The sequence below is a fragment of the Podarcis erhardii genome (genome assembly GCF_964252035.2).
Source record: "Podarcis erhardii genome assembly, chromosome: 13".
NCBI lineage: Eukaryota > Metazoa > Chordata > Lepidosauria > Squamata > Lacertidae > Podarcis > Podarcis erhardii.
The window spans coordinates 5,702,263-5,723,464 of record NC_138502.1 but is presented as its reverse complement, the minus strand read 5'-3'; the positions used below and the strand labels follow the sequence as shown (position 1 = coordinate 5,723,464).

Here is a 21,202-nt window from a genome sequence, read left to right as displayed (position 1 = left end):
GATAAAAATTGAAATTATTTTTTTTCTTACCTGCACTGATGATAGTCATTGTTTGGATGGGGGGGGGGCTTTTATCCATTTCTGCAGTCACACTATCAATCAGTAGCTGAGCTGTGTTTCACACAGTCACAAAAACAAATTAACTGAAAAAGCCTCAAAAACAAAAACGTTAAATAAATAGCAAAAACAAAATCCCCAAATATATGCTCCAAATATCACTTCAGAACACTGCAATTACAATGGGGGGACTCAAATTAGCAGCGCAACAGCAAAACGGAAAGGGAAGACTTGAATTACAATGGGGGGTGCAAATTAGCAGCGGAACAGTAAAAACGGGAGCTCAGGACTCAAAATGGAGCACGTTCGGCTTCCGAAGCAAAGATCGCAAACCAGAACACCTATTTCCAGGTTTTCCGCATTCGATTTCCAAGTTGTCCATGAACTAAGTTGTTCGAAAACTGAGGTACCACTGTAGTGTGATTCACTATTCCCCACCACCAACAACATAGTGCTCTCTCTTCGTGTGTCATCTAATTGAATATCAACCTTGTCAGCATTTCTGTTTTCATCCCCTTCCATATAGATTCCAACCATGTTAAAGTTCCATCTTTCAACTTGGTCATTCTATCACCAAGACAATTCATACAACCTACATCCCAAGCTGTAGCTTGGTTGGCTTGTGAGGTCTCTGGATTCTCCCCAGCTGAAATATTCATCAGGTGGAAGAAGAATGACACAGACATTGATGTCTCTGAATATATCACAGGGCCTCCAACAGCCCAAGCTGGAAGCCCCACTTTTACCATCCAAAGCATTCTGAAAGTCCCAGCATCTGAGTGGAGAAGCAGAGCCCTCTATTCCTGCATTGTGGGGCATGAGTCCTTAACTCTTATGAAGAATGCCAGTGAGCATTTGTATGGTAAGTCTGGGTGCTGGAGAATGCTTCACTAGCCAATGAAAGAAGAAGGCTTAACCTTGCACAGAAGAAATTGTTGTGTGGGTCACTGCCACTAAAAAAGAGAGTTGAAGAATTGCTCAGCAGCAATTCTCACCACAATGAAGGTTAGTTCATACATGCATGAACTCAATGATCACAACTCAACATTCAGATGAACACTAAACTTCCTCCGTCGAAAAGCAGCACTTCTCTGCTGACTTCGGAGGTAAGATAGCTCTGTCTGTGGTGTTATGGCAGGAATGTGGTGTTTGCAGCAGTCATCAGGTGCTGAACATGTATGTTTGTGTTCATCACTTGGAAACAAGCCTCCATAAGTTGCTTCCACTGAAATCATTGGGAAGAGGAGCTTCACTTCTAAGGAAATGTGTGTACTTCTCAGTGTTCAAACTCAGTGTTCATTAACCAGGCACTTGAACTGACAGGGAACTCTGCTCTCTATCCGTGCATGTTCTGTTTTGCAACCAAAAGGTCAACCCTTTCATTTCAGATTTTCTGCAACCAGCTCCCCCGCAGGTGACAGCATTCCACACCTCGGAAGATGGGGGAAGCCAGAAACTTGTTTGCTTTGCTACCGACTTCTATCCCAAAAATATAGACATTGAATGGGCCACCAAAGGACACAGGCTCAGCTGCAGTACTAATTCCTCAGCTCTGGTCTCACTTGGTAATGGAAAGTTCCAGAAGACCTGCAGTTGGGTACTCAGCGGAGGAGAGTGGAGACAGCCAGAAATCTATACATGCACTGTGAATCACAGCTCAACCAACACCGTGATTAAGAAGGACTTGCATTATTCTGGTAAGTCATAATATACAGGTAAACTACATTGAAACCATAAGGAACCCAATCCTAATGGGAAACAGAGTGGCTCTGCAGAGTGCTTAGCCCTTACCACTAAGTAGCCACAATTATCATTATTCATACAAGCTCCTAAGATGTCATAGGGAATCGGAGGGCAGAAAGCAAGTTTAAGATACCACTTTTTTATCCTATGCCTTTAACAACTGCATACTAGCTAGAGATAAATGGAAAGAGCAGCAGTTTGCTCATAGTTGTGGCAATTGATGTGATGATCAATTGTGTGCACAAAATAGGGGGTAGTGATTGGTTGATTGGGGAATGAAGTAGATGTTTTAGGAATGTGGTAACCACATGCTCAGAGCACTTGACTATATTTCTGAATGTCAAGTCCCTGTTTCCACCCAAAGGTGGTAGAATCAGTTGAACATAATGCTGGGCCACATATTTCTCTCTCTCTCTCTCTCTCTCTCTCTCTTGAGCTGGTTTCACAAACACACACTTTGTCATTTCCACCTCAAACTGGAAGATTCTTCCATTTTCTATAGAACTAGTTATAGCATCCAAATCATAAACTTCTTTTGCTTAAGACTCATGGGCTAGTCCAACACAGGGTTCTCTTGTGGTTGGATTAGTCATTACAATATGACACCTTAAACCAACAAATAGGGTGATTTCTGAAGAGCACATCTCAAACCCGTTCAATCTGATGATTATTTGTTTTTGAAGGAATGGCCCCACTTCTTAACAAGACAGCTATCAAAATGCAGCCACCGCTCTTTGAAGATCTCTTTATAAACAAAAGTGCCGTTCTGACATGCATGATGCCCCTTGCAAATGCAACCATCAACTCAACAGTCAGTTGGACAATGGATGGAGAACCTGCCGACACAAAAGCTGTGACTACCACATTCTTGAATGAAACCAACAGCACTTCTTGGATCTACGGACAACTGCGCGTGAATCTGACTGAATGGAAAACCACTGTGAAGTTCACCTGTAGCATCCAAAATGGCCTAGGAGAAACCAAGCGACACTTTGAGCGAAAGAATGGTAAGGACTTACAAAAAGGGTGGGCAGGAGCATATGAGACACTGAGAGCAAAACAGAGTGATTCAGGAACACACCAAACTTACTGGAGATTGAGTCAAAGTATTAACCCATTTTGCTCAGTATGCTAATTCAGACTGCAGCCAACACAAAATAATATTAAGCTAACACAGCCATCCATCACCTACATTTAAAGCCACCTGAGCACAGGATTGAAGCTACTAATCTTAACAATTTGTATACGCAATGAAGTTTTACCTCTTTTATGCCAGTTTCATTTTCATGATTTCCACAAAGAATTATGGGTGTTGTACCTTTCAGAATGCTGAAAATACTATTAGAGAGCCACCCCAGTTGTAACAACAACAAATATAATTCCAATGGTTTTCTGGGGAAAGTGAAAGACTGATAAACAGGGTAAATTCCAAATATGTCCTTAGTAGTTTCTTCCAACATTTTCTGTTTCCCATTTTTTAACACAGGCACAATGAAGCCCCCAAAAGTCTACCTCCAGCAACAATCCTCCAATGATGACTTAAATGTAACCTTATTCTGCATGGTCAGAGACTTCTACCCAGGAGAGATCTTTGTGAAGTGGGAGGAAGAGAAAAAAGGAATGTCACTGAAGGGTTATGATGCTCATGGTCTGAAATGTGACCATGAAAAACAAAGATGTTCCTTAGTGAGCATACTTGAAGTCCCCACAAGCAAGTGGCTGACAGGAGTCTCGTACGCATGCCTTGTAGCACACGTCTCCTCTGAAAACATCACAATCAGAAGAACCAATTCCCTTTCCGGTAAAATACATCTTATCTGCACCTTACCACCAGATAAATTCACTTCATTGCGAAGACAATGCAATTTCCTTGACATCTTGATCTGGCCTGCTTACTGTCTTCACATCCCATTAGATGGGATGTCCATTCTGTTATATCACACAATGTTAATGTATCCTGCAGTTCTCTATTAAAGTAATAATCAATGAGGTGTTTCTTTCTTTCTTCTTCAGTTGCATCTTGTGCCCCGATCCAATAACCAGATATAGCTTTTGCACAAAATCCACACTGTATGCTGATCCTCTAAAGATGCCCTAGGAACACTGTTGGTCTTTGTGGGGTCTATATTCAACAAAGAGAAACCAACATGCCTTCAACGCACCCTTGTCTCTTATTTGTTTCATCGTATATTTACTGTTGTACTTTGTTCTTGCTTTTTTGAAGACTTTCTCCTCCATCTGTTCTCCAAGGAGTAACCATATCATCTCACCTCATCCTGCAGATTCCTGGGACTGTGCCATCATGGGTGCTGCTCTGTGCGATATCCGCAATGAAAACGAAGATGAGTACAGTGAACTCGAGGAGGCCAACAGCGTCTGGAACAAAGTTTCCACTTTCATGGTCCTCTTCACTGTTGCAATCTTCTATGGGGGACTTGTCACTTTCATCAAGGTAAAAAGGGAATGAGCTAGAGCAACGTTTCCCAAACTTGAGTCTCCAGCTCTTGTTGGACTACAACTCCCATCATCCCTAGCTAGCAGGACCAATGGTCAGGAATGATGAGAATTGTAGTCCAAAAACAGCTGGAGACTCAGGTTTGGGAAACCCTGGGCTAGAGTCAAACCTTGGAAGCACCACACAAATGTAGAAGGCACTGGCCAGTGTGGTGTAGTGGTTAAGAGCGGTAGTCTCGTAATCTGGGGAACTGGGTTCGCGTCTCCGCTCCTCCACATGCAGCTGCTGGGTGACCTTGGGCCACTCACACTTCTTTGAAGTCTCTCAGCCCCACTCACCTCACAGAGTGTTTGTTGTGGGGGAGGAAGGGAAAGGAGAATGTTAGCCACTTTGAGACTCCTTAAAGGGAGTGAAAGGTGGGATATCAAATCCAAACTCTACTTCTTCTTCTTCTTCTCACCCAACAATTAATTGTGGACACCATCTCTCACGGTCCTAAATCGTTTTGTGTGTGTACATTTGACAAATGTTATTAAGTGTGAGCAAGTGAGGACAAACTTGCATTTGCAGACCTGTGTTAATATGGATATGCACATCTACCTACTTGTTTGACTACTTAGTGCTGATAGAATGTCCTCTGCCTGTCACAAAATGGACATGAGATCAATTGGCTTCTAACTCGCTGTTCTCCAGCAACAGCAGAACCAATGTCCTAGGTGTCCTGTTCTCATCCCCAAATCATTCGGTTAAACATGCATGGATTGTTTAATCTTCTCCCCACCTCTTCTGTTTCCACAGGTGAAGTAACCTTCCTCCTTATCTCACGATGAAGAATATGCAGAATAAGACCCTGCTTTTTCTCTCCATTATCTAGTTCTCTCAGTCTTTTTCCATTATAATTTTTGTCTGCTACAATACAACAAAGCATTAATGTCAGAAAACATTAACTTCAGTGTTACTTTGTTTGCTTTGCCATCTTTTGCAATAATCGACACAGCCAACTTTGCTTCAAAAAGATGGTTAACAGGTCACTGAGGAAAGCGACCTCAACTTTACATGAACATTATATATCACAAATAGTAAATAACTTTCTGTATCAATATTGCAAGTGCAACAAACAGCAATTTTGCCAGTGCCGACAATATGGAGCTCAACAATCGTGAAAGAAATAAACAACGAAGAATAGCATATCAACCATCCATGAGTAATAAAATGAATGATTTTTCCTTCCAACTATAGCAACTGACAGGTTGCAGAAAACTGGATCTGAGCAGGAGCCATCTAAATTGGTGAAAAGCTCCAAAGCTATTTCGTTGCTCTACACTTTGTATTAATTTCCTCCAAATCCTGAGCCATTATTTCCGCAGCGGCAGTTTCTAGAAGCATTGCCATATTGATATGTTGCCAATTTGCAGCCCAGAGAGCAAGCGTTTAGTCTTAAGTGTACTGATAAAAGTAGAAGATGAGTAGCTGTTTTTGCTTTCCAAATTTAAGTCCTTTTGTCCACATTTTCCCCTTACTTGCAACAGAGGACTCCATTATTTGCCCTCCTATAGACAAACAGAAAAATGTGTACAAAATGACTGTGATCAAAAGGGGTCAGAACTGATACAACCAATAAAGGCCTCTTCCTTTATCACCATGTTTAAAGAGAGGAGCCTGATAAGCAAAGAGTTTTTCATGGGTGGCAGCAAGCACACGCCCTTTCCAAGGCTATTGATTTCTACTGGAGAGAGTTCTGGGCATGTTTAAATCTCCAGAAGTCAAATCAATGAAGATTAAAAGTTCTCCGCTTTTTATCATTCCCACTTGGCTTGCATAGTGCAAAATATCAGCCAAAGTTCCCCTGTGTTGTGTTGAATTACTTTTCATGGTTGCATTAGTTTCGTGTTTGAGAAGTGTTGAAACTTTATCCTGTCACATTTGCATTACATTGTCCTCTGCTCCTGGACCACAAAGCAGCAACAATTATAACTTGAGTTTTCCTAGGATCACAGTCCAGCTAAAAAAGAGATTTGTCGCTGCTGTTGATCAGCCATTTGGTGCTAATCAGCTGCTTAGCATGGTCATAGCTAACTGTATGAACCACTTTGCATTAGCAAACTGATTGGACAGATAATTAATAATAATAATCTGGCTCAAGTTTTCAGTGCTATTCAGCTGTTAAAGCTCACAGCACTAAATGGTTGCTTTCTTGAACTAGGATTGTTCAGCGGGCAGATGCTGTCTCTTATTAACCAAGGTGTATATCTGGTGCATATGTTATCAGAGTTGTCGTACACATCAGCCGTTTTTGACTGTAGTTTACTAAACTGCCAACACTGTGCAGCCATCACGTTATCAGACTACCACCCTCCCGTATTGTTTGCCATAATGTGTTACTATAATCTGTATAAAAGCAATGCATTGTATTGTATTCTATTGCACTGTACCAATTTGCATTGATTTATAGAATGAACCTAAGAATGCACAGTATAAACATTATACTATAACATCCTTGTGTTTGGTGCTGAGTTTGTCTATATTAATTTCTGTCCTCATATTGCTTCTGATTGTAATAATTTTGCCTTGTATGCTATTGCCCTCCATTGTATAAGTCTTCATTCAATTTAGACATATCAAAACTCAGCTGCTACATAAACTTCTATTAACCATCCATTGTTGTCGATTCTCAGTCTTCTTCAAAGCACTGGACACACCCATTGGGACACAAATGCCTCTTTTCAGGGATTCTCCTAAAACAGGGATGGGGGATCCTTTTCACGCTGATGGTCACATTCCATTCTGGGCAACCTTTCAAGGGCCACATGTTAGTGGCAGGCAGGGCCAGAGGCAAAAGAACAACAAATGAAAATGTTACCTATGTACAGTAGACTAGCTTCTAAGCATAGTCACACACCTGCCTTTATTCTCCATCTGAGCAACCAAGAGATCAAGGCACATTCAAGGTAGGCAAAAACAGTCCAGGAGAGTGCAAAGCAGTGAAGGGAGTGGCCTGGGGAGGAGGTGGTGCCTGGGAGGGAGGGTGGGGTAGGGAGAGTTCAGAGGGCCAAGCAGAAACGCTTGGAGGGCCACATTCAGAACCCAGGTCTGAAGCTTCCCAACTCCAGCCTAAAATGTGTCTACTGTGTGTAACTCACAATGGACTAGTGGTTAACTTTTAACATATCAGAGCTGCATGCCAATCCAATCTTTGAGTGGTGCAGGGGTTCATCTTTCCTTTAAGGAATGAGGAACAGTGGAGACTGTGGTATTTTTACAATATGTGGTTTAATAATAATAATAATAATAATAATAATAATAATAATAATAATAATAATAATAATAATTTTTTATTTGTACCCTGCCCATCAGATTGGGTTCCTCCAGCCACTTTGGGCAACTTCCAGCAAATATAAAAACATAATACAACCTTAAACCTTAAAAAAGCTTCGCTATACAGGGCTGCCTTCATATGTTTCCAAAATCTCCTTAACATCTGATGAGCATTCCACAGGGTGGGTGCTGCTACCAAGAAGGCCCTTACGCACATATACAACCTGGGCCTACAATGGAAGGGTACACAGCATTGGCACTTCAAGAGGGTCTCGCTTCTCCCAAACTACAACTGTAGATTCCAAAAAGAAACCAACCATTGCACTCTAAGCCTCTCTCCAACTTGCCGCTTTTACCAGACTGCAACCTTTTTACTCTACGTCACACCCCAGCCAACTGTAAATACTCTACCTCAGGGAAGTTCCCAACAAAAAAAATCAATATAAAAACCACAAAAGTCATCATAAAAATAAGAACAAAAACAAACACAGTTAAATGGGCATCACATGTCAATCAACCAAAGGCCTGGTTGAAGAGGAATGTTTTTGCCTGGTGCCAAAACGTGTATAATGAAGGCATCTCGTGTTGCAACCCTCCAAGCCTCTTTGTGGAGGAGGCACACAATTCAAGGCCTCAAAGGATGACCTCAGGGTCTGGTTAGGTTCATATGGAGAGAGGCAGTCCTTGAGGTATTGCGGCCCTGAGCCCTAGGCTTGTGCCTAGGGACCAAGTGAATCCACCTCATTTATCCTTCAGAGTACCACATACAGCCTTTTCCGAGGCTTATCCAGTTTTAGGCTCCTGTCCCTTTTTCCTTTTGGGTTGTAAAACCTTACAAGGTTTCACAAAGTTTAACTCAAAGCAGCACAAGATCAGGGTCATTGTGAGAAATGAAACATATGGTGAGATCCAGCGACCTAATGCTGCTTAGACTGCTGGTCTAGAATACATACATAAACATATATGTATATGAATATGATGTATATGTATATGTATATGTATATGTATATGTATATGTATATGTATATGTATATGTCTATGTCTATGTCTATGTCTATGTCTATGTCTATGTCTATGTCTATGTCTATGTCTATGTCTATGTATGGAGGGAGCTGGGGTCAGTAGAGGCGTCAGATGAAAAGTGGGAAGGACTCCTGCATACACAACAAGAGGACAGAATTGCAACAGATACAACCTGCATGAAATTTCCACAACTATCCTCTCTCCTACACAACCTTTAGTGGTTCAGGTGCCCTGCACTTTTTCTTGCCTGGCCACCCTATTCATGAGACATCTTTACAGGACCTTGCAGCTGCCTCAGGATACCAGGTACTGACACCAAGAGAAATCTACATGGTGTCTTCCAAATCTTGTTGGGCTACAATTCCCACCATCTCCTGGTCATTGGTGATGCTGTCTGGTGCTGATGGGAGTCAATGACATCTGGAGGGCTACCCTTGCTGTAGACATTGCTAACACTGGAGCGGCTTCAGGACTTGCCTCCAACCCTGGTTTACACTCTCATTACTGAGGATTGGGGGGTGAGGGGCAGTGGCTGGCTCTGTCAGTCTATACACTGTAGGCAAAGGCATGACATTCTGCCCCATCCCAGTTTGAGTTTCCTCTGGTAGATATGCTCAATTCATAGAGCGCGTGGCTCGTACAAAATCAGCAAAACATGGTTGTTGCTTTCTCAGGCGCTGAGAAACCCACCATTTGTTATCTGAAGTTGACTCAGAACACATCAATGTGAGTTTCTATTCAAAGCCCCACACATCATATCTGTCCATCCCCTTCTGACCACCAGCACTCGCATTTGGCTCAAAGGGGAAACACCAGTTCACCTCTGTTGGTGAAAACAGGTTGCATCTGTTCTCAGGATGACTCATCAAAATGTCAATGTGGGCCTTTCAGTCTTACCTATATTGCAATCAACAACAAACCATCAGGAGGGATATTCATGCCATGGTTTTCAGCCTCACTGCACTTCATCCACACATTCCTACCCTGAAAAACAATGTGCAATAGATTAGAACTGGAAGGAATCTATCGAACATAACATTAATCAAATGTGGGAGGGATATTTTAACTGCTTTCCAGAAAGAAAAATAGCAACCTCTCACCAGCACAATGACCATATAGTTAAGGTGCCATCCCCAGACCCCGTAAATTGTACATGTGTCTTTTCCCCCCCAAGCAGTACTCTTACGACTCAAATGGCAGCCCGAGACAGGAAAGTTCAGCAAATGGAGCTCCTTTCACCATTTTTTATCCATGCCAGGACAAGCTTCACCTGCTAAATTTCTGCATATCATGCAGCTATGAAAGAAGCCCTAATGCAGCTGAAATCTTGGAACTAGGCCTGGTCTCAGCTCCACCAGGATCATATATTATTTCTCTCACCGTGAATATGGCTATAGCAGCCTGCCCAGCACCACAATCTAGGAGGCAGGGCCCTATGCACACCTAGCAATCACACCTGCCAAAAGCCACCAAAAGTCTTAAGAGAGCTGAAGAAGACCTAATGTCCATACATACCAACTGTCCTTAGTTGCCAAGGGCTAACCCCAATTTCTGGTCACTCTCCCTGGAAAGTTGCTATACCTATTTGGTTCTCTGGGGAGTACGTTGAAGAGGCCATTTTGAAATACTGCGCACTAGAGTTTGGCAGGGCTGACAAAGGTCCATATAGTTAAAGCTATAGTTTTCCCAATAATGATGTATGGAAGTGAGAGCTGGACCATAAAGAAGGCTGATCGCCAAAGAATTGATGCTCTTGGAAAGGAAATCAGCCCTGAGTGCTCACTGGAAGGACAGATCCTGAAGCTGAGGCTCCAATACCTTGGCCACCTCATGAGAAGAGAAGACTCCCTGGAAAAAACCCTAAAGTTGGGAAAGATGGAGGGCACAAGGAGAAGGGGATGACAGAGGACAAGATGGTTGGACAATGTTCTCGAAGCTACCAACATGAGTTTAACCAAACTGCGGGAGGCAGTGGAAGACAGGAGTGCCTTGCGTGCTCTGATCCATGGGGTCATGAAGAGTCGGACACGACTAAACATCTAAACAACAACAACAGCAGCAGCAGCAACAACAACAACAACAACAACAACAGAGTTTGTCAAGTCTGTAGCAGTTCAGTGCTAAGAGCCAAACTTCATGTGGTGGGGGCAGCTACCCTGTGGTCACACAATATTGGTTGAAACCGTCATGGTTTCCCACTAAGATTCCTGTGGACTGTTGCTTATTAAGGGTGCAGAGAGTTGTTAGGAGACTCCCTGCTCCCGTCCCCCGTCCCCCCCTCAACAGTTGCAATTTGCAGAGTGGTTTAGCAATCAAACCCTCCTCCTGAGGAACTCTGGAATCTTTTCCCCATACCTCCCAAACCACAGTGAGAGATGAACAGCTAGGACAAAACTTGGCCAGTTGTTTTCTACATGCTCAGTGAAAGCGCAACCGTTGTCCTTCTCACCCAGAACAATTTCCCGCTCCTTGGAAATGGTAAGTTCTAGAGGGCAGAAGAGTAATGGGGCAGCGCCTCAGCCCGCATCAGAATGTAGAGGCTATGAAGACCACTTTGATTACTTCAATATTGTTTGGCATTGAGTTGTAGCCAAATGCAATTTATTTCACGAAGACTGAGTGGTCAGGTTCTAGTGAGTCTCAGCTTCCTTTCATATCTGGAGTCAGGCTCAATTGGATAGTCCTCCTGGAGTGGTTTGAGTCACTTACCCTAGCTACTGACACCTTACTGCGCTTACTCAGGATCAGGAGTGAGACCCTATCAACATATAGTTTCTCCGCTCAGAGATCTGCACTACTTCCCCATCTGCTGCCAGATCCAGATTCACGGTGTTAGTAGTCTTATATAAAGCCCTTAACAGCTTGGGACTAGTTTATTTGCAGGATCACTTTGCCCCACATATGCCCAATAACCATCTGAGTCTGGAGAAATGGCACTGTAGTTGGTGCCACATAACACTTGTTCCACAGCTGTAATAAATCTTTTAGTGTGGCAGCACCTACAGAAACCGGGAGGCTTCTCTAAATCAGGGACATCCCTGGAAAACAGGTACACTTGGAGGGTTTGACATTACACACACACTTCCAACTCTAAACTCTGGTTTTTGTCCTTGTCACTATGGCCCTCAACCCATTTGCTGTCTCACACAGAGCCCCCTCTCCTTTGCTTTCTTAATGGCCCATCACCCAGGTGATTGCCTCAACACAGTTAGATTGCCTGGCTTATATTTTATATTTTAACACTTGCTAAGATTATAGGTGCCTGGCACCCACAAACTCAAAACGATATAAATTGGCCTTCCACAAGGCGGTGAAGCACTTCCAAGAGTTTGTTCAAAATGAAGCTACTGTTGGTGTGAGCAACTTGGAGGAAATTGCCCCCTCCCAGTTCTATGAAACAAAAAATGGGCGGTATGTATTAGGTGGCACCGAAAGTGATATGGAAAGGGTCAATCACCAATAAATTCCAGACTTCTCAGGGTGAGGCCTAGTCCCACATTCAGTCCAAAATTATCTGCTATGGAATACAGACCCTCCAAGTGTCCCTATTTTCCAGGGACGTCCCTGATTCAGAGAAGCCATCTCAGTTTCTGATTTGATCCCAGAATGCCCCACTTTTCCTTAGGATGTCCCTATTTTCATTGGAGGGTAGGGAGTTATCTGACCCCTGAGCCGTCTGAAGACAATCCTGCATAGGGGATTTTAAGAAAAATGTTTTATTATCTTTTTATATATGTTGGAAGCTGCCCAAAGTGGCTGGGGCAACCCAGTAAGATGTGTGGGGTATAGATACTAAAATTATCATTATGGAATGGGATGTCCCTGTTTTCACTGGAGAAATGTTGGAGGGTATGGGAATAGTTGGTTTACCATTTATACTTATAAGGCTGTTGGCAGAAAGTAATAAATTATTATTTCTTTTTGAAATAAATAAATAAATATTAAGGGGCAATATCTCTCTCTTTGTGTGGAAGGGGGCTGTTTTGCCAGATTAACCCTAACTCTGGAAATTTGGTTAGTGAGAAACCCCAAAGTTTGAAAACAAGAAAACAAGGCAAGACAAATAAACTAGAAAAAGGGGAAGTTCTGCCTCGGCAACAGTTTCACGTGGCCACTTTTGGTTGCAAATTATAGCCCCCACCCCAGACATCACTCCACCACAACATGTTGTTTGTCTGTTTTCAGACCTTCATGTCAGCACCAAGGACATCTACCGTCACTTTCCTTTTTTGGAGACAGTTTCCAAGAACATTAGGAGAAAACACTGAAGACTTCATAGAACTAAGATGACTTTCCAGGAGAAATGGACCATGCAAGGTCAACCTTTGATACGGTGAGTGAAAGGGGCCTACTTCCAGGCTTTGGGAAGATAGAAACATAAGAAAAGACTCTTTCTAGGATCAGTCAACTATCATGGAAAGGATGTAGGTTGTAATAGGCTTGGGCATAAGTATTAGTATTTCCATTTGAATTTTGGTTTCTCATATTGATAGGCTTCCCAACTAATGCAGATTTTAACACTTGGTTACTGCCACCTCCCTGCTGACCATAAGAGAGACTTAAACATAAAAAAACTCCCCAATAGCCACCTTAGGCCCATGTACAGCTTGGAGCTGCTGCATGTGATCTTTGCAGCACGCTGGAAGGTAGGCTACCTGCAGCCCATCAGCCCAACACTTAGGCCAACTTTCCAGCTGACAGCTTAAGGGGGAGGAGTAGGGAGTAACCGGGCTGCCTACAAGATGCTCAGATGAGCAGCTTGCTTCTCTGGGATATTTAATGTGAAATGTCGATTGATTTCAATTCTCACAATTTGGTATATATTCCTGGTATCAGTAACCTTTCTCCTCACCCCTCTGCTTTGACATGCACAGCAATGGGGATGCCCCCAGGGAGCCGGCATTCTATGGGGAGATGTGCTAGGCCCCAACTGAATTATAGGTCTTGTGGCTGGAATACTGCACATCCTCCACCATTCCTAAACTGTGACAAGAAGGAAGCCTCCTTAGTCAGTAGCATCCCTTTGAGAGGCAACACTGCAGAACCTCAGCTGGGAGACGTGCAAGTCTTCTACATCCATTGCCCATTGAGGTATCTAGGGCCTCTAGGCAGGGCAAGAAAAGCTATTGGAGCCTCTCTTGACATCCAGTGCTCAGTTGGGGGTGGAGTATGCAAGAACTGGGTGGCACCCTGATCTTTTGCAACTTTGGAAATGTTAGGGAAAGCACCCAGCAACCCCCTAGCTTCTCTGAAACTCACCAATCAGCTAGAACAGCATCAAGCCTTTTAGATAGCAGCAATAATCAGGAGTGCTCAGCTAGGGAAAAGAGGAATTGTGCTCCTTCAGCTACAGCTTTGGAAATAATGGGAGGGGGGACTCCTAGAACCCACCTAGCTTCTCTGAAGCACACCACCTACTCGTGAGATACTAGCTCTTTCAGATCCATAGCAGCTATAGCTAGGCCAAGGAAGCAACAGGGCTGGGTGAATCTTCTCTGAGATGATGGAAGAGGTTCCCAGCATCCTCATAGCTTTTCTGTAGCTAACCTCTGAGCTGGGATAAATGCAAGCTACTTAGACTAGTGCAGAGGTAGAGGGAGCAGCCGGTGTCTTTCTGAAGCTCAGTGCTGAGCTCAGAAAGAGTGGGATGGCTTCTGCTCAGCTATGCCTTTGGGAACAATCATGGGGTAAGCTCCTAGGATCTCAGAAGCTCAGTGCTCAGCTGAGAAGCACGCAAGCCATTCAGAACTACAGCAGCTATACTTGAAGTAGGGGAGCAACTCTTTCCCATGGCCAGTGGTCAGCTGGGGGAAAGTTTGGCATCCTGCTGGGCTACAGATTTACAAAGGCTAGGAGTAACTTCTGGGAGCCTTCCACTCTCCTCCCTCTTTTTCTCCAAAGCTGGGATAAGGAAGCTTTCAAGTGCTGTGCTCCAACCAACACACCATTAGGAAGATTGAAGGCATGCTAGGGATCTCAACCTTCCTTAAAATCAAGCTCTCGGCTTGGAGAGCTGTGTGGCTCCGGGCTTCAGTAAAGACAGAGGTTGAAGAGAGAGCACCTGGACCTCCCTACAGCCTGTAACTTTACTGGCAGGTGTGCAGATCTGATGAGCTCAGTGGTAGCTTTCAGTAAACTTCTAAAGTAGCAACCAGCTTCTGCTCCTCCCCGCCATTAGTGTAAGCAGGAATATGTGCCGTCCTTTCCATTCAGCCCAGTGAAGAGCACCAGGCTCTCTTGTTTCTCTGAAGCAGTGTCCTTCACCCCTGGACCCCAGACAGCAACTCTCTGGGGTTTCAGCCCAGGAAAATATTCCAACCCTACCTTGAGGTTCTGTGAGTTAAACATGAGATTTCCTGTGTGCAGAGCAAATGTTCCATCACTGACCTGTGCTATCCCTGCTCTACCACTGAGCTACCCCTGTACCCCAATGTACAACTGTTGCTGGGTTTCTCAAGTGCTTTTCTGCTGAGCAACTTGCAAGCCCCCTGGCTAATTGGGAGTCCTGGGAGGGAACATTGGAAGATGCTTCACCACTATGGGCCTTCCTGAAAGGGTCTCTGTAGGTCTCTGAAAGCCAGGGCTCCCCTTGAAGACTGGTGTGATAGTGCTCCCTTTGGCAGCCCTTATACTAAAATTGGAACGATACGGGCGCAAGGATGGAAGACTGGTGTGATAGTCACACAACTACAGATCAGGTTCAGGAATGGTAGGGGCTTCGAATTAACTCTGCCAGCTAAGGAGCAGCTTTAGGAAAACCTAGGGGCAAGCCACTGCCTTTCCTTACCCTTGTGGAAGGCCAGCATAGAGCAGGTAGGTATGTCATAGAGTTGTAGAGCTGGAAAGGTCATCGAGTCATTTATATGCTTGCCTTATGTCCAGTTTCCAAGAGATCTCAGCTAGCCTCCCGAAACACTCCAGACTTCTCCATTTAGCTGAGAAGTATGAGAATGCTGATGAGCAACCAACACTCATTTAAAGGGTTTTAAGGTTCTATCTACCCTTGCTTTCTGCAAACCTCTGGGTGGTTGGGTTTGCACAACAGCACCAGAGCCTCTCATGTGAGTGTTATCTTTTGGTCTCAGCTGACTCCTTTCTGGGGTTGTAGACTCAGGTGTAAGTGATGCAGTTCTCAGAAAGCTGTGGAGATCTCTCTAGTGCAGTGATGGCCAAACTTGGCCCTCCAGCTGTTTTTGGACTACAACTCGCATCATCCCTAGCTAACAGGACCAGTGGTCAAGGATGATGGGAATTGTAGTCCCACAACAGCTGGAGGGCCAAGTTTGGCCATCACTGCTCTAGTGTTTCTGAAAGCAGCTGCTCAACACAGTGAGGGGCTTCATGGTGGGTTGCAACTTGCAGGTGTGTGAGGCACCCATAAAACTGCACTACTAGCATGCAAAGCCATAATAATAATAATAATAATAATACAGCTTGGGACTCTTAAATACTGTGTCCCAAGCTATTTAGGACTTTGCATGCTAGTAATGCAACTTTATGGATGCCTCACAAAGTAATGACCATTTGAGATCTATGATCAGCAGGGAGGGCCTGTTAGTAGCACTGCAGTGGGTGCTGCCTAGTTGGTACTGGCAGGGCCTTCTCGATGGTGGTTCCCTATTTGTAGAATGCCCTCCCTGGGGAAGTGCATCTGTTTCCCTCATTCAGGAGGGATTTAAAAATACTGCTTTTCATCCAGACATTTGATGGTTGAAAGACATTGCTCTTGGCAACCCTGAAATTATTAGCTCTGATGATTGCGCATATCTATTGTACACCATACATTTAAAGCATATGGCTTTCCCTCCCTCCACCTGCAAAACCCTGAGAAGTGTAGTTTACCGCTCACAGGACTACAGCTCTCAACTGGAATTGTAGTTCTGCTTGTGGTGAACAAAGGTTTCCAACATCATTTGAGGGAAGCCCTGTGCTTTAAATATATGGTGTTGCTGTGACTCATGTTTAAATGTTTTTATATGTTTTAATTAATTTATATCTTTTTGCTACTGTTGTTCCATTGGATGAAAGGGGTGAGGTAGAAATTTAAACCACTGAGCCTAGGTCTTGCCGATCAAAAGGTTGACGGTTCAAATCCCCGTGACGGGGTGAGCTCCCCTTGCTCGGTCCCTGCTCCTGCCAACCTAGCAGTTCAAAAGCACATCAAAGTGCAAGTAGATAAATAGGTACTGCTCCTGCGGGAAGGTAAACAGCGTTTCCGTGTGCTGCTCTGGTTCGCCAGAAGTGGCTTAGTCATGCTGGCCACATGACCCGGAAGCTGTACGCCGGCTCCCTCGGCCAATAAAGCAAGATGAGCGCCACAACCCCAGAGTCGGCCACGACTGGACCTAATGGTCAGGGGTCCCTTTACCTTTTTAAATGAATACTCACTAAGCAGTTCTCCAACTGACAACCCACCACAGAGAAATCTAATAGGGAGCAGGGCATCTTGGCAAGAGACACATAAGCCTTCAGCACCAATTCTGGAAAAGCTGTGAGGCATCTAAGCTCTCCTCACTCAGTACCCTTGTGGAATCAGCACTTAGCTAGGAGGTGAACCAGTCTCAAGTCCCTTCTTTGTGAAGGCTCCCGCAGAAGTGCTGTATATCTCTCTGTGTATATATGTGTTTTGAAGAGGAAGATATTCTTCTGTGACTACCAGAGTTCAAAGCCTTGTATTGTTATTCGTATGGCCACATTCACACTAGAGTGGTACCTCGGGTTAAGTACTTAATTCGTTCCAGAGATCTGTAATTAACCTGAAACTGTTCTTAACCTAAAGCACCACTTTAGCTAATGGGGCCTCCTGTTGCTGCCATGCCACCGGAGCACAATTTCTGTTCTCATCCTGAAGCAAAGTTCTTAACCTGAAGCAATATTTCTGGGTTAACGGAGTCTGTAACCTGAAGCATATGTAACCCAAGGTACCACTGAATACAGTTGAAGCGTTCCAATACCACTCTAAACAGTCATGGCTTCCCCCAAAGAATTCTGGGGGCTGTAGTTTGTCGTTAAGGGTGCTGAGAGTCAAAAGGAGGCCCCCATTCACCTCAAAGTGTTATCGCTGACAAAGTTCTCTTTCGAGAGGGGCTGGTTGTTAAACCACTCCAGAAATTATACTTCTGGGAGGGGGCTAGTGATCTCCCAACATCTCTCCGCACTATTGACAAACTACATCTCCCAGGTTTCTTTAGGCGAAGCCATGACTAGCATGGTGTAAGAATATGGTACATATTTCAAATAGCAATAGATGCTTAGTGATTGGTTGTGGGGTGTGGGGTGAGAGAGAGAATTTCTTTGAGAATTTGTTAGGGTTAGATAAATTTATTCTGATTGGGCTGGATGATAGCAGATGCTGATTGGCGGGAGGTTATAGAGTGGTGAATTAATTGTCAGTTAGGAAACATGAGGCATAGGCAAACTTGGCCCTCCAGATGTTTTTGGCCTACAACTCCCATGATCCCTAGCTAACAGGACCAGTGGTCAAGGATGATGGGAATTGTAGTCCCGAAACATCTGGAGGGCCGAGTTTGCCTATGCCTGGGAAAGATGTTGGGATGTGACAGCTGAGATGGGGGAAAGGGAGTTGAAGAGAGACACGTGAGGAAGAGACAAAAGTACAGCTGAGGCCTGAATATTCATACCCACTGTTTTATTAATGCCTGTCTGGTGAAGATCAGTAGAATGGATCCAATGGTTGACATGGGGCTTGTCCTGTGTCTAGAAATTATAAGTTCTACTTCTCCCATCCTTTCTGAGAATGGGTCCTATTGATTATACCTGCCACATCTCCCAAGAAAACTCGTTGTTCACCACAGAATCAGAACAATCCACAGAAAAACCAGTTGATGTTTGTTCTAATTCAGTGATAAACAACTGCCCCCCCCCCCCCGAGATAGTGAAAGGTCAAGTGGAAGTGTTGATGAAGAAGCCATCCTGTATAAAGGTCTTACCAAAATAAGGTTGAAGAAGTGGGGCTTTTTTTAATTGGCTAAACTGTCCAACCTGTCAGAAATGCAACCACAGAATCTTGGACGGTAAGAGGTAGAATGCACCCAAGGACCTGACCTGGATCTATGTATTTTATTTTATTTAACAAAAATTATATATTGCTTGATTGTAGGAAAACCTCAAAGCAGCTTATAATAAATATTAAAGTTATAAATAAAAGCAGTTAAAACAATTTTAAACACTGAGAGATAATCAAAGTAGCTCAGCTCAGATAACCAATCCCAGCTAAAAATGAAGCACCTTCCAAAAAAAACCCTTCTTTATAATTATTATTATTATTAATTATTATTATTATTTGTTTCCTCAGCTTGCCAATCTGCCCCGCATGTCTTTCCTCTCATTCCATCTTCTGGGAGTATCTCCAACAATGAAAGCATCACTATTGGCTGCTTGGCCCAGGATTTCCTGCCTGGCTCACTCACTTTCTCTTGGGATAATGATGAAGACGAGGCAATCGAGTTTACGGAATTTCCTTCTTTCTTCAACTCCCGTGGGACTTTCACTGCAAGCTCCAAGGCAGTTGTCCCTGCCGCAGCTTGGAAGCATTTTAATCCATTCTACTGCAAGGCTGCTCACTCTCTTGGAAACAGAACAGAAGAAATTGTCCGTCCGAGTAAGTGAATTTATTTGACTTGTTGTCTACAAAAAAACCCCAAGATTTTCCAGCAGCCAACAGCAGCTCAAACCAGGGGATTAGCATAAAGGAGGCAGAAAGTGCTAAGGAACTCTTAAAAAACCAAATGCTTGATTTCTGCATGGTCTTTTATGGGAAGTGGCCTCTTCTGATAAGGACCAGCTATATATCTTCCATTCAATAACTAACTAGGGTTCCCTTATGTCTGGATTTCCCTGCTGCAATAGCAGTATGTGTGTGTTCTTTTTTGCCCTTCCAAATATGGCAACCCTATAACTAGCTAGTTCCCAAAGGACCACATACCTGTCTGTATTCTTAACACACTGAATAATTACCTAAGTTCAGAACTAATGCTTTTCTGCATAGGGTGAAGATTAATTTATGTAAAAGAGGGAAAGTGTTTCAAATCCATTTGAAACCTGGCCCCTAATCCAAGATATAGGTGAATAGGATATGATTGCCTTGTAGCACGGGAAATGAACCAGTCATGTGCTCAACAATGCTCTTACACTGTCATTCATTCTGAGAGTGAGCCTTCACTCTGTGGGATGAACCCATTAAAATGGATAGGGAAATGCTCGTCTAGACACACAATCTTCTAGAAGTTACAGATAGGTAGCCGTGTTGGTCTGCCATAGTCAAAACAAAACAAATTCCTTCCAGTAGCACCTTAAAGACCAACTAAGTCAGTTCTTGGTATGAGCTTTCGTGTGCATGCACACTTCTTCAGATACCTTCTAGAAGACAGATATCTTCTAGAAGACAATCTCATGAGTCTTGTGAATGAGGATTCCTTGATAGACCTGGATCTGCAGTTCCCCTTGAGTTGCTGGATTCAACTGCAATAAATTAGTTTACCTTCTGCCACTTTCCTTCCTTCTGCAGTAGTGTGCCCAGACTCTCCACCTAACATTATCATCAGCGCACCACTCCTAAAGGATTTTGAGGGGTCCCCCTTGAATGCCACCATCACCTGCACTGCTATAAATCTGCACACTCAGAAGACCACAATCCAGTGGCTGAGGGATGGGAAAGTTATTGAATCTGATGAGCCCACCACCATACGGATCTCAAAGAGCAGCTACAGTGTGAGGAGTGAGCTAACAATCACCAAGAACGACTGGGACAATGGCAAGAAGTTCTCCTGCAAAGTGTCCAATGAGAGATTCAGTGGGATAAAGAACATCAGCAGACCCCTTATTTGTGGCGGTAAGTTATTATATTCCATGAGAGCACCGGAAAGCCGATTGAAACATTCAAGACAACAGGGGCATCTTTCATTTCTGTCATAAGGAAGAAGCACTCAGTATATATGGTTGCATTCTCAACACGGGAGAAATATTAGCTTTGGGCTAAAACTGAGGTAAGATTTCATGAAAATCTACATATGCCAAAACGCTCAACAAGAGGTGAAAATCCTCTAGAAAGCAGAATTATAATAGGTAAGCAGATTTTATGGCAAGGTCTGAAGGCACTTAAACACCATAGTCCAGCAATGTTATCCTTCAGCATATGCTAGGATACTGCTGAGATACATAGATCCAACCTTGGCTTCAGTGTTATGTGAGACCTCAGTCTATGTTATGGTACTCATAGTCCCCATACTTTCTGCTGATCCAGTTCTGACATTATTTCTAGTGGGGGAGGAATCGAGTTTCCTTGTGATTCTTAATATTCTTACAAATGAATGCCTTGTGCATTTGGGATTCTACCAAGAGCACAGTGTAGAATCACTGACTCTGGCAAATCAGTGGATCACCAAGGAAAGGAACTTGTGCGGCAACTAGGTCTTCCATCTACAAGCCCTCACACACAAACCCCTTGAATATGGCACTATCGTGGGAAAGGGAAATTCTCTATTCTGACTTGGACATAAGCAATGGAACTCTTTGAGGACATTGGATGATTGAATCAGATATACGTTGGGGTGTCATAAGTGTTGTCCTACTCTGGATCTCAATGCTCCT

General features: G+C 43.7%; 1 protein-coding gene and 1 gene segment (V, D, J or C); both read left to right on the top strand.

Moving 5' to 3' along the window:
* LOC309327113 (uncharacterized protein) overlaps window positions 1-6,910 on the top strand; it is a 79,432-nt gene extending 72,522 nt beyond the window's left edge. For both annotated transcript variants that reach the window (XM_081836190.1, XM_081836191.1), the window contains exons 9-14: window positions 584-919; window positions 1,446-1,754; window positions 2,484-2,807; window positions 3,287-3,601; window positions 4,083-4,252; window positions 5,054-6,910. In XM_081836190.1, the coding sequence (XP_081692316.1) occupies window positions 584-919; window positions 1,446-1,754; window positions 2,484-2,807; window positions 3,287-3,601; window positions 4,083-4,252; window positions 5,054-5,062 (1,463 nt within the window). In that variant the 3' untranslated portion in view covers window positions 5,063-6,910. The remainder of the gene's footprint in view (window positions 1-583; window positions 920-1,445; window positions 1,755-2,483; window positions 2,808-3,286; window positions 3,602-4,082; window positions 4,253-5,053) is intronic.
* Window positions 1-21,202, top strand: part of LOC309327114 (Ig mu chain C region-like) — an 86,514-nt gene that overhangs the window by 40,120 nt on the left and 25,192 nt on the right. The window contains exons 2-3 of the C gene segment in view: window positions 18,909-19,214; window positions 20,121-20,444.